Source organism: Callorhinus ursinus, unplaced genomic scaffold, assembly GCF_003265705.2.
Source record: "Callorhinus ursinus isolate GAN/ISIS: 27379988/994484 unplaced genomic scaffold, GSC_fseal_2.0 scaffold14, whole genome shotgun sequence".
In the NCBI taxonomy this organism is placed as follows: domain Eukaryota; kingdom Metazoa; phylum Chordata; class Mammalia; order Carnivora; family Otariidae; genus Callorhinus; species Callorhinus ursinus.
Genome location: NW_027397076.1, coordinates 3,747,535 through 3,760,884, shown reverse-complemented (window position 1 = coordinate 3,760,884; position 13,350 = coordinate 3,747,535). Strand labels below are relative to the sequence as shown.

Genomic DNA, 13,350 nt, shown 5'->3' with positions numbered 1-13,350 from the left:
ACCCGCCCCCAGTAGTGAGCGACTGTGTCTTGATATGTCTTTAAAAGCCTCCCCCTGCCACTTTTGCCTAAATACTTGCCTTTCCCGATAAACTGCCCAGTGATTTACATTCTCAGTGATGCCAACCTCATAAACTAATTTCTCCTTAAAGCCAGTCCCAATGTCTATCCCATTTATTCTTATATTTATCTATCAATCAACAAATACTTATGGTATGCCTATTAAGTTCCAAGCATGTGAAACAGCAATGAGAAGACAGCAGTGGACAAGACAAGGGGGAATAAAGTACATTCCCGGTCCTGATGGAGTTTACATGTAGGACAGTGAAGGACAAAGACATTAACAACCGATAACATTATTAATCCCAACTAGAGTTAAATGTTTCCAAAGACAGGGTGCCCCGACCCTGCCTGGTTGTCCTATGCTCCTATATAGAGTTGGGAGTCCGGAAAGCTGTGATTTTCCCAGGCTGGAGATCTCTCCCTTCATGGGTTTCACAGCACACTCTGCACAGTTCTAACAGCCTGAACACACACCACCGTAATTCTTCCAGACTGCCCTCTCACTTTGTGAACCCCTTGTGGAAACTTATGGATTTATTTTCCTATGAACAATATTTGGCACATTATAGGAACCCAGGAAATGCTAACTGGAGTCTAGCCTTAATACTCAGTTTGTGCTCAATAGGCTTTTTGAGATGGACTGACATTTGCACTTTAATTACACTGAGTAGCAGCAAGAATCCTAGCTCTTTATCGCAAGATCAACTCTGATTTCCGGGACATTCTAGAATTAAATGAGTAGCTCATGTGTATGAAGTCAGGGATGCTTGTCCAGTAACCCTTCTCCTTCTGAGTGATCCTTATATAAAAATCCTATTATTCATGGCTTTATTGAACACTTTTTCCTGCAATTCAAGGATCTGGGACCTGGATTAACCAAAATGTTTCACTGCAGAGTAGGATACAGAGAAGGGAAGGCAGTTAAGGAACGTAAACTCAAGCACCTTAGAACTGCATGCTGCAATCACTGGTCAGGAGGAAGGGAGTACACATGTACACTAGGGTGCTGGCAGCTTAGCTTGTACGAGGGCTCCACATAGCTGTATAAGAAATGGTAATACATATGATCATGTGCACTGTAATCAAAACTTGAAACTGACCAAGTCAGCTATGCCAACTGTATTAAATAAATGCTACCTAAAGATTTTTCCATTCCAAGTATTTAGTGAACTTCTAGGGCAATGCAATCAGAAAAAAAGCACTTGGAGAAATGGAAAAAAGAAGCCAGTATTATGGATATTACCTATAAGAAAATTACAAACATGTTTGAAATTGTGGGAAGATCCTGAAGTTTCTAGTACTTAAGGGATGTATTAAAAATATACTAGGGCGCCTGGGTGGCTCAGTCGGTTAAGCTTCTGCCTTCGGCTCAGGTCATGATCTCAGGGTCCTGGGATCAAGCCCCATGTCGGGCTCTCTGCTCAGCGGGGAGTCTGCTTCTCCCTCTCCCTCTGCTGCTCCCCCTGCTTGTGCTCTCTCTCAAATAAATAAATAAAATCTTTAAAAAAATATACTGTTATTAGTCTTTTATATCCCAATTTTACTAATTTATTCCAAGTGAATGTAAAAGCATAAAAACTTTGTATGTGTTCTTTCAAAAGTTTCGTTTCCTCAACTCAGTTTTTCCAAGTTGCAGAACAGAACAGGTTTTGTTAATAAGATTTCAAGATATATTTCCCGAATGAATATAAGGTCTTAAATCCCTCAACCACCAGCACGGTTTTCAGAACACTAACCCTTCTGGTTAGGGGAAAACACTGTATTCAAATATCTGCTCACCTGGAATACACTAATACCTGTCTTTCCCTTTCAGTGGTTCTCTTTAGTTACAATTTAGACCAAACTGAACAGGCTTTCCAAAAAAAACCCCTAAAAGCCAAAATCCCCCTACATTTAAAAGTAAAGTATCAGTGTCTATGCTGAAACAATGTACTTTTACTAAAATATTTATTCATATTAAAACTGAATCTTTTAGGGGCGCCTGGATGGCTCAGTCTGTTAGGTGTCCGTCTTGATCTCTGCTCACGTCTTGATCTCAGGCCCAGGAGTACAAGCCCCGCATTTGGCTCCACACTGGGCGTGGAGCCTACTTAAAAACAAAAAAAACAAAAAACCAAAAAACCCTGAATCTTTTATTCCCCTGGATGATGATGGCAAATCCCAGGTCTATGAATTTCTCAATGCTGTACAGTACAATCAGGTCCAAGGAGTAGGTTGCTAAATACAAGCATCATGAAAAACAATTAAAATATCACTCCTTATTAACAGTGGTGAAAGAAGACAAAACATTTTTTTTCTTTTCTCAGTAATGGAACTTATCAATCAGTGTTAATTCATTATTCAAGATGCTTTTTAAAATGGGTATCATATAAAAATATGTTACTGTTTTTGGATTTTAGACTCAAATTATTCTTAGGTTACCTTTAAATACAATTATCACACTGAACATCTATCACAACTAAGACTGGGAAAATAAAAAAAAAAACAAAACACTGGTTATAATTCCAAAAGGAAAAAACTAGCCTACGAGAGACAGGAATGGGATAATAACAGTAATGAGAATAACAACAGCTAACCACAGCTGCAGAGTACAGTTGGGCAGACTATGCAACTGCACGATCCAGGGAGCTATAAAGCATGGCAGCCCTGCAGCTAACACTTATTGACTAACCTGCCACATGCCAGGCACTGTTATGAGCATTTCATATGTAGTATAAAGCAGATACTACTCTTATCTCCATATCATAAATAAGAAAAAAGAAGGCAGAGAAGGTTAATAATTTGCCCAAGATCTCAAATGAGTGGCAGAGCCAGGCCTTTGGCTCCAGAGCCCACATTATTAACTGTAGTGACTAACTCATAGTTATAAGCCCCACTATCTGAAATAACCTCTTTGGTTTTAAATCCTTCTTGCAGACAAGTATTATAAAAAGTAGAAAGCATCTGGAAGTTAGTAATCTTATTTGGAATAATTTTGAAAAATACTATATTACTAAATAAATGGGAGATGTTCCTTCATCCAGAATGGTTACGTGTGGTTTATAGACTCTGTCTCTGATTTGTAATCACATCTCACAGAACAATGCTCTCCCCCTTAACTAAAACAAAAACTTAAAAAGAAAAAACAACCACCACCAAGTACACAAGATTCCATATATGCGTATACTTTAATAACAAGGTCACTTAGCTGTAAATGAACAAAGGGAGACAAGGAGAACTTAACACATGATACTTCCACAGATTTGGGTCAAAACAGGCATACATGAAGATTTAAAACATATACTGTCTATGTTAACAGAGGCTATAACTACCAATTTTGATTGCGTACATTTTCTAAAACATTATTATCAAAGAATGTAAAGTTAGATCAAACAATGGTATCAAGAAAATTTTGCCCTAAAATTTTAACAAAGTCTTTTTAAGAAAGTCTAAAAACCTATTTTCCCACATTGACTCTCAAAACTTTGATTTTTATATCAGAATATCAGTTTGCCACTTTAACTTTTACCATACATGAAAAATTATCAAAAATATATTGATGGGTCTATATTAATTGTGACTGTTTATATTTACATTAAGCAAAATTTTTACCAAGTTATTTATATACAAATTACCATTTGTCCTATGTGAAATTCATTAAAAAGTTTAAAACTATAGAAATGTCATTAGAAACAATGCATTTCAAAATGTAACTGCTTTCCATCAATGAAGAACATTTTTAAAATAATTTAACTGAAAAAAGTAGTGCACTCCCCACCAATTTCAGCTGCAACAGTATTCCTCCTGAATGTTTTCTGTGATGTAAGGGGGAAAAAAAAAAACTGGGTAAAGTTTGACTGCAAGGAATTAAAAGATAAAAATTTGATGAGTGTTTACTGATCTTATCGTCAACAAATGTACAGTCTAATTAGGGTTGGTGCTAAAAAAACAGCAATTTTTTTAAACTTCTACTTTTTATTATTGCTGTTCATATATATATTATTACTGAAGTATAACTGACAGACAATATTATATTAAGTTTCAGATGTACATCATACTGATTCAACAATTCTATACGTTACTCAATGCTCAACATGATAAATATAATTAGCAGTAATTTAAAAAATGCAAACAGTTTAAGATAACTGAAGAAACATCTTTTAAAACTGGTAAATGTACTGTTTTAGATACTTTTCATATAAACTTAAATCATAAAACAGTATCCCACATCCAGTTCAACTGAATATAGCCATGGCTTTTTGATACCTTTAAAAAGGGCCAATATTAAAAAAAATTAAACTATTCCTGAACTGGAAAGAATTTAGATTTCAGAAGTATCACAACAGATAAAAGAAACTTATAAACATTTAAGAGGCAAAGATTTGGGGAAAAGTTCATAAAGAGATTATGTTAATACCACTAAAATAAAAAGTCACTTTAATTGTTTTAAACTCATGGTCACATAGTAAGGAATTGAAAAAGATGTCTTTTTCTGAGAAAAAACTTGAGCACAACATTATTACTTTTTCAAATTTAAAGATCATCAATTAAGATGACTATAAAACTAAGTGCAATTTGTCCAGTAGAGATGAACTTCTCTTATCTAAGAATTAACTGATTTTTAACAATCACTGAAAAATTTAAGTCTCAGTTTCTCTAGTTTGAAAAAAAATGATTAGCTCCATTTTGGAAATTGTCTTAATTTATGTCGATCACACACTACACTAAAGCAAGAAATAAGGTCTAAAATATTTACCTAATTAGTGCTCTGTCGCTGGACCTTAGGACCAATGCTCTGAGTGTCCTCTTCTGCGCTAGGACGTTTCCCACTGCTGAGACCAGTGCCCATAGAGCTTCTTCCTACATATTTAAATAAATGTATGTTTAAGATAGGAATGGTAAAAAGAACAGTATGCTCAAATGCTTCGTTCTTACCTTGCTTTAATAGGTGAGTTTGCTGACTGTCCCCATGAGCATACTGTAAAATACCAGTCCCTTGAGAGCAACCTGTTAGTATTTGAAACACAGTAAAATTACTTAAATCCCAAGTCGTATGTATTAAGACAACAAACCTAATTTTTAGTAACAGTATTAAGGGCATTTATACTTTTCAGGACTAAACCTCAATCCTTCATATGAACCAAAAATCACATGCCCAAATCAAGAAAATTTAAACTTAAGGTCATAGAAATGTTGACTTTTGGTTCAAAGGCAAAATCACTGATAATCATTTTCTAAAAAACATTCCTTTACTGAGTAACAATTAGACCCTTGACCCTGGAAGCAAAATACAGAGCAACAGTGAGCTATATATCGTCCTTCCCCTTCTGTCCCTTTAGCCCACGTTCTTCCCTCAGTGCCTGTCCAAAACGTATGTCCTTGGGGAGAAGTGAAGGAGGGTCTGCGGATGAGAATTAAACAATTCAAAGCACACAAAGAGGAGGAAGTACAAGGTGGCAGTTACCTAGCCTAAGCGATTACATTAACCCCTCTAAAAAGAAACAACGTTACAGGAGAATGGGTTGGCACAGAAAGTAGGTTCTAGAGTAACATTTTTGTCAGTGTGTCCAGATTATGGACAAATATGAACATTCTAGCCCCTACAGAGAAGTCACCTCATGGTCTGAACAAGGCAATCTACTTATTTTTTATTGTAATTTCATGCTCATCAAGTTCCTCTGGATAAAGAATTCAGCTTTTCAGGTACTCAAAATTGGGAAAGTGAATGTCCTGATCAGGGATGAGGACTTCCATCCCTGGAAAGGGATACCTCCACCATAAATAATAAACTAGTGTTCTCTGTTGAAACATAGATTTTTTAAAGATTAAATTTATTTGTCAGAGAGAGAGCGGGGAGAGAAAGAGAGGGAGAGAGCACAAGGAGGGAGAGTGGCAGGCGGAGGTAGAAGCAGGCTCCCCCACTGAGCAGGGAGCCCGATGCAGGACTCGATCCCAGGACCCTGGGATCATGACCTGAGCCGAAGGCAGCCACTTAACCGACTGAGCCACCCAGGCGCCCCTGATATTTTAAATTACATGGTTGTGTGTGTGTATGTGTGTGTGTATTGATTGATTCATTTAGGGGGTAGTGCAGAGGGAGAGAGAGAATCTTAAGCAGGCTCCACAACCAGTGTGGAGCCTGATGCAGGGCTCACTCAATCTCATGACCCTGAGATAATGACCTGAGCCAAAATCAAGAATCGGATGCTTAACTGACTGAGCCACCCAGGTGCCCCTAAATCACATGAGTTTTAAACTTCTAGTCTGCCAGTCACAGGATGGTCACCTCTAATTATACTAAAAACACTCAGTTCGGGCGCCTGGGTGGCTCAGTTGGTTAAGCAACTGCCTTTGGCTCAGGTCATGATCCTGGAGTCCCGGGATCGAGTCCCGCATCGGGCTCCCTGCTCAGCAGGGAGTCTGCTTCTCCCTCTGACCCTCTTCCCTCTCATGCTCTATCTCATTCTCTCTCTCAAATAAATAAATAAAATCTTTAAAAATAAATAAATAAATAAATAAATCTGCTTAATTTAAAAAAAAAAACACTCAGTTCTTGGACTTGTTGAAGATCAGATTCTGGACTATAGCAAATTCACCACTGAATGGTGCTATTCCTGGTTTTACCATCAGCAGGGCTTCCCCCAATAGTGATAATTGCTGTCTTGCATTATTGTACAAGATTATTTAAAACTTCACACAACAATGTGAATGTACTTAATTCCACTGAATTGTACATTTAAAATGGTTAAATGCTAAGTTTTATGTTACACATATTTTGCTATCAAGAAAACTTCAACAGGGGCACTTGGGTGGCTCTGTCGGTTGAGCATTGGACTCTTGGTTTCTGCTCGGGTCATGATCTCGAGATCGAGCCCTGCATAAGGCTCCCCACTCAGCAGGGAGTCTGCTTGGGATTCCCTTCATCTCCCTCTGTCCCTCCCCATGCTCACATATACATTCTCTCTAAAATAAATAAATTTAAAAAAAAAAGGAAACTTCAACAAATACATTTTCAATTATCATATTTAGTCGTACCTTATACATTTGTTGAGTGCTCCTTTATGCTAGAGATTATACTAGGTACTAGGGATACAAATATTACTAAGACATGAGGTCTTGTCTTCAAGGGGCTCACAGTCCAAGTAGAAGGTGACAGATACATAAAACCACTAAGTACAAATAAGTGTTATTATAATGGCTCTGGGATGGAAGTTGTTACAGCATACAATGAGGACACTGAGGAAGGAAAAGTCAATTTTACTGGAAGATTCAGAGGTAGGCTAAATCACAGACTAGTCACCTCATTTTCTCAACTTCATCAATTTTATTCCTCTTCCAGTTCTAAGACAAATGAGAATAATCTCATAAAAAAAAAATACTGAGTGAAAGCAGCCAGATACAAAAAAGAATACAAACTACAGGATTCTATAAAGTTCAAAAATGGGCAAAAAATTATAGTATTAGAAATCAGGAGAATGATTACTTTTTTAAAGATGAGGGGGTAAATTAATAAGCTCAATAAATACATTCAGAATTTCCTTAAATAGCAGTTTATTTCTTTAGAGAGTTAAATAATAAGCAGGCACTTAGAATCTTCCTGTGTCCCTAAATTCTTGAATATCTCAACTACCTATAACTTCCCCATAAAAATGCAGTAAATTGGGGCACCTGGGTGGCTCAGTCATCAAGCATCTGCCTTTGGCTCAGGTCATGATCCCAGGGTCCTGGGATGAAGCCCCACATAGGGCTCCCTGCTCAGTGGGGAGCCTGCTTCTCCCTCCCCCTGCTTGTGCATGCTCTCTCTCTCTCTCTCAAATAAAGATTTTATTTATTTATTTGAGAGAGACAGAGATAGTGAAAGAGATAGTGAGAAGAGAGCATGAGTGGGGAGGAGAGAGAGAGCAGGAAGCCCAATGGGGTTCGATCCCAGGACCTTGGAATCATGATCTGAGCCAAAGGCAGACACTTAACTGACACAGCCACCCAGGTGCCCCAAATAAATAAAATGTTTTAAAAAAATTCTAACTCTAAGCTACTGTGGGGGGAAAATGCATAGAAAAGATATTCAAAGGAAACATACCAAAATTTAATAGTAAGTATCTCTACTGGATGGAACTGTGGGTGATTTTTATTTTTCTTCTTTTCTATTTTTCTGAATTTCCTAAACTGTATATAGTGAATTGGTTTTTTTTTTTAAGCAGTTTTGAGGTGTAATTTACATAACATAAAATTCACCTGTTTTGAGTATACAGTTCAATAAATTTTAGTAAATTTACAGAGTGTGTAATCATTTGCACAATCCAGTTTTAGAACATTTTCATGCCCATTGCATTCATTCTCATTCCTACCCCTAAACCTAAGGTAACCATTAACTTACTTCATTTTAAAGAAATGCCTTTTCTAGATAGTTCATATGAATGGAATTGTGCAGTATGTGGTCTTTTATGTCTGGATTCTTTAACCTCACATAGTATTTTTGAGGTCTATCCATGTTGTAGCATGTACCAGCACTTTATTCCTTCTTATGGATTAATATTCCATTGAATGGATGTGCCACATTTTGACTATTATAAATAAAGCTATCATAAACATTCTTATGATTCTTTTTTTTTTTTTTTTTTTAAGATTTTGTTTTTATTTACTTGAGAGAGAGAGAATGGGAGAAAGCACGAGAGGGAAGAGGGTCAGAGGGAGGAGCAGACTCCCCGCTGAGCAGGGAGCCCGATGCGGGACTCGATCCCAGGACTCCAAGATCATGACCTGAGCCGAAGGTAGTCGCCTAACCAACTGAGCCACCCAGGCGCCCAACATTCTTATGATTCTTAAGACTTTGTGTAGATATATGTTTTCATTTCTTTTGGATAGATACTCAGGAATGGAATTTCTGGGTTATATGCTAAATTTATGTTTAGCTTTTAAGAAACTGCCAATCTGTTTCCCAAAGTGGCTGTACCATTTTACAGACCACCTCTCAACAACATATGAGGGTTCCAGTCTCTTCACATCCTCCATAACACTTGTTATTGTCTGTCATTTTTTAGATACTCGAGTGGGTACAGGGTAACAAACTCACCCAAGTTTGTCCGAGATTTTTCAAGTGTTAGCACTGCAAGTCTCATGTCTCAGGAAACCCCTCAATCCCAGGTAATCAGTGATAGTTGGTTACCCTCAGTGGGAAGTCTCTTAGTGGTTTTGATTTGCATTTCCCTAAGGACTAATAATGTTGAAAGGGTATTTTTAATAGAAAAAAATTAAATAAATACAAACATATTACTATTGTAAAGAGATTGTGATTTGTTTTATTATAAGAACAAAAATACTGGGGCGCCTGGGTGGCTTAGTCATTAAGTGTCTGCCTTTGGCTTGGGTCATGATCCCAGGCTCCTGGGATCGGGCCCCGCATCCGGCTCCCCACTCTGCGAGAAGCCTGCTTCTCCCTCTCCTGCTCCCCCTGCTTGTGTTCCCTCTCTGGCTGTCTCTCTCTCTGTCAAATAAATAAAAATAAAATCTCTTCAAAAAAAAAAAAAAAGAACAAAATACTTCAAGTCATCTGTATACAAGTTATAAAGAATCTTGCCCTTTGATATGCCTTGTGAGACACTGTAAAATAAAAGTCTACAAACAGGGTTAAGTAGAGGGTATAAAGGGATATGCTTCAGAAATATCCAAGTCCTTTCAAATGGAACAGAAACTAGAGGGAAGAGAAATGCTTAATAGCATAGTCCAAATCCTCAGGATTGTTCCACAATCACTCCTATTTCCAGGTCCACAATGCTTTCTCCTTCATCTGCCTACCCAAATGCTACCCCATCCCACCATCTTCCAAGAAAACTTCTGTAGTTTTCCTTCAGCTCTCAATGACTGTTTCTTTTCTTATTGCATGTGGAAGCAGCATCTTACAATTTATAATTTTTTTCATTTGTGTTTCTCTTCCCCCCATTTACACTTGAAAGCCTCACAGCACCTAACTACAGAGTGTGTTACAGGCAACTATTTACATGATTAGAGTACTTCAAGATTTATTAATCCTATTATATCGTAAAATATCATGTATATTTGTAAAGCAAAATTATTCCAATTTAACTTGCTACCATGGTTAGTTTTTGCAGATAACTCCAAATAATGAATACAGATTTGAGTGGACCAAGAAGCAGTATGAACCATCACTATCCATTAGTTGGGTATCTGGAACCTGTTGCTTCCTACCCTTCTGTTACCTGCCTGTTATTTATGTGCTTCACAGAACTTTTGTCCCTCAAATTCATGTATGGACAGAGAAAGCAGGCTGTGAACTGAACAAGAGATCTGACAAAACTATTGAATTGATATCCTGATGAACTTCAAAATGTAGCTCTGAGAAGAACACGTCTGAAGTATACTGCCATCACTGACCTACTACCAGACCGCTAAGTGAGACACGTTCCAGTAAAAAAATGCTTTATCTTTTAAACACTATATATGGCATTACATTTACGGGGTGGGGGGGCAATAAGAACTTCTGAACTAGTCAGACCTGGATCTGAATTTTAGCTCAACTACTTACTAACTGTGGGATTGGGATCTTGATTAAGTTACCTAACCTTTCTTGGCCTATTTCCACCACCACCTCCCCAGATTATTGTGAGAATGTGGCCAAAAATCCCCTTGTACTGGGCATAAGGTAGATAGTCAAAATGTGAGTGCTCTGTTCCTTTCTCCTTAATCTAATTGTTGGAGAAAAAAAATATATGCTCTCAAAAGGATACAGAGTATTTCTGAATAAGAAAGTTCAATTTTTTAAAGGTTTTGTTCTCAATATCAATTTTAAACATGTGACTTTTTGGAAAAAAATAAGCATTCCTCAAATGCTGCCTTGTTTTTAATCAAATTAATTAGCCTCCTGATATTTTGGTTAGAACCTTTAAAAACTGATACAATAATTCAAATTTCCAGTACTGGCTTCTTGACATTATTAATATCATACATTAAGAATATATGTGGCAACAAAGTATATATCATATGGAAAATCACTACAAACAAGACTAGAAGGAAAAACTCATGTGCAAAAAGACTATAAAGGCCCTATGTATGTGTATGATAAATCTTTTGACCATATTCACAGGACCACTGACCTTAACTAAATACCTTATACCTGATATGTACCTAAAGAAAGTAAAAAATAATGAGCCTTCAGAAAATGGGATATTTGAGTTTCATCTTACCCTTAAAATTGCCCTCAATATCATGCAGCCATCAAAAAAAAAAATGAAATCTTGCCATTTGCAACGACATGAATGGAACTAGAGGGTATTATGCTAAGTGAAATAAGTCAATCAGAGAAAGACAAGTATCATATGATCTCACTGATATGAGGAATTTGAGAAACAAGACAGAGGATCATAGGGGAAGGAAGGGAAAAATGAAACAAGATGAAACCAGAGAGGGAGACAAACCATAAGAGACTCTTAATCTCAGGAAACAAACTGAGGGTTGCTGGAGTGGAGGGGTTTGGGAGGGATGGGGTGGCTGGGTGATGCACAATGGGGAGGGTATGTACTATGATGAGCACTGTGAATTGTGTACGACTGATGAATTACAGACCTGTGCCCCTGAAACAAATAATACATTATATGTTAATTAAAAAAAATTGCCCTCTTCATTCAGTTTGCAAGATCTTTACTTTGAGCTAAATTCTACTACATGTAATGATGCTTTCCATCTCCAAAATGTCACTAATGGAATGACGGGTGTGTGTGTGTGTGTGTGTGTGTGTGTGTGTGTATACATGTATGCAGAAAAAACATTATAGTGAGATTTAATAAAAAATATATTTGATCATTAATCTCTTTATGTGGCTAAGTACAAAAATTTCCTTTTCACTTACTTCCACTGCTGCTACAACCTGGAATATTTTCTCCAGAAGAATACCCCATGAGGCCTCCATTCCCATTAGGATTAGAAGGCACTGATGCAAGAAGACCTAAAGGGAAAAAATTTCCTATTAAATTATGATCAAGATCAAATTCAAGGATAGGTACATAAACACCTGCCAAAGAAACAAACCAAACGTAATTAATGACATACCTAGTCCTCTATATCGTGAAAGCTGCTGATAGATCTGCTTCATCCTCTCAATATTCAAACGGCTTGCCTCAGCATGATTCACCATTGGTTTAGGATAATTAACTCCTATCAAACATTTGGCTACCTTTTGGATACCTTCTGGTGCATTCCAGGGATCATAGATATATTTTGCAGGGAAACCTCTTAGTACAGGCAAATAACGCCTTTTGGGAGAAGGAAGAAAAATTATTAATAAAATGAACTACAAGCAAATTATAACAAACTATTAGCTATGAATGACCAAAATCAAGTCAATACCATTTAATGATTTGTTTACCTATCTCCTCATCTCTGCTGCCCATCATGAGTGGGGAAAACCTTAAGTGTTGCTTAAACATGAAAAGCTCTTCCTGGATTAGTTATTCCAAACTGAATAATAATCACCCTTGATTTACCTGATATAGTCTCCATTGGGATCTGTTCTCCTACCAAAACCAACAGGGCAATAGCAGTGAAAAAACTGTTGGAAAAAGGAACTACAAGACAGCCACATCCAACTTCCAGCATTTATGCTCCAATCTGCATCAAGCAATAATTCTTCAAATACCTTCAGAAGTAACAGTAACCAATTAGTTTGTACACATATAATTCTCAAAGCAAGCATTTTCCAGGTCTCTGTAGATCAAAAGTCAAGGCAAAGAAAATCTAGCACAGAACTGTAAAATTAAACATTCCAAGTTAGCCTCCCTGTCAGTGTTCTGTTCTGTAATGAGTTATTTCAGGGAAAGAAAAAGGTCAGTAATATAAGTGAATTAACCTTTCTAGTCTTTACTGTGTTACTGGGGGGGGGAGGGTAAAATAATGACTCAAGTCACTGATTCAATTAAAAAAGGGAAGAAAAAAAGCAGTAAATACTTTCAAGAAAGGAAAGATGCTATCAAATAAATCACTAACAAAAACTGAGAAGCCTGGTATACTGGCCTACATATAGGGAGCACCCAAATAAAAATGACTTTTAAGGGGCGCCTGGGTGGCTCAGTTGGTTGGGCGACTGCCTTCGGCTCAGGTCATGATCCTGGAGTCCCGGGATCGAGTCCCGCGTCGGGCTCCCTGCTCAGCGGGGAGTCTGCTTCTCCCTCTGACCCTCTTCCCTCTCGTGCTCTCCATCTCTCAGTCTCTCTCTCTCTCTCTCAAATAAATAAATAAATAAAATCTTTAAAAAAAAAATGACTTTTAAAAATGTACTCGTGAAAAAATCCAAAAAAAC

At 37.3% G+C, this 13,350-nt stretch overlaps 1 protein-coding gene across 4 annotated transcripts in view; it reads right to left on the bottom strand.

The window, feature by feature from the left end:
• CRY1 (cryptochrome circadian regulator 1) overlaps positions 1–13,350 on the bottom strand; it is a 122,610-nt gene that overhangs the window by 7,566 nt on the left and 101,694 nt on the right. The window contains exons 8-13 of one of the 4 annotated variants that reach the window (XM_073900345.1): positions 12,539–12,690; positions 12,105–12,307; positions 11,905–12,000; positions 4,977–5,048; positions 4,798–4,901; positions 17–2,279 (exon numbers count right to left, since the gene is read on the bottom strand). In XM_073900345.1, the coding sequence (XP_073756446.1) occupies positions 4,798–4,901; positions 4,977–5,048; positions 11,905–12,000; positions 12,105–12,307; positions 12,539–12,690 (627 nt within the window). In that variant the 3' untranslated portion in view covers positions 17–2,279. Of the gene's footprint in view, positions 1–16; positions 2,280–3,205; positions 3,857–4,797; positions 4,902–4,976; positions 5,049–11,904; positions 12,001–12,104; positions 12,308–12,538; positions 12,691–13,350 lie in introns of those variants that run through there. The other 3 variants (XM_073900346.1, XM_025881324.2, XM_073900344.1) reach the window with 3 other exon arrangements.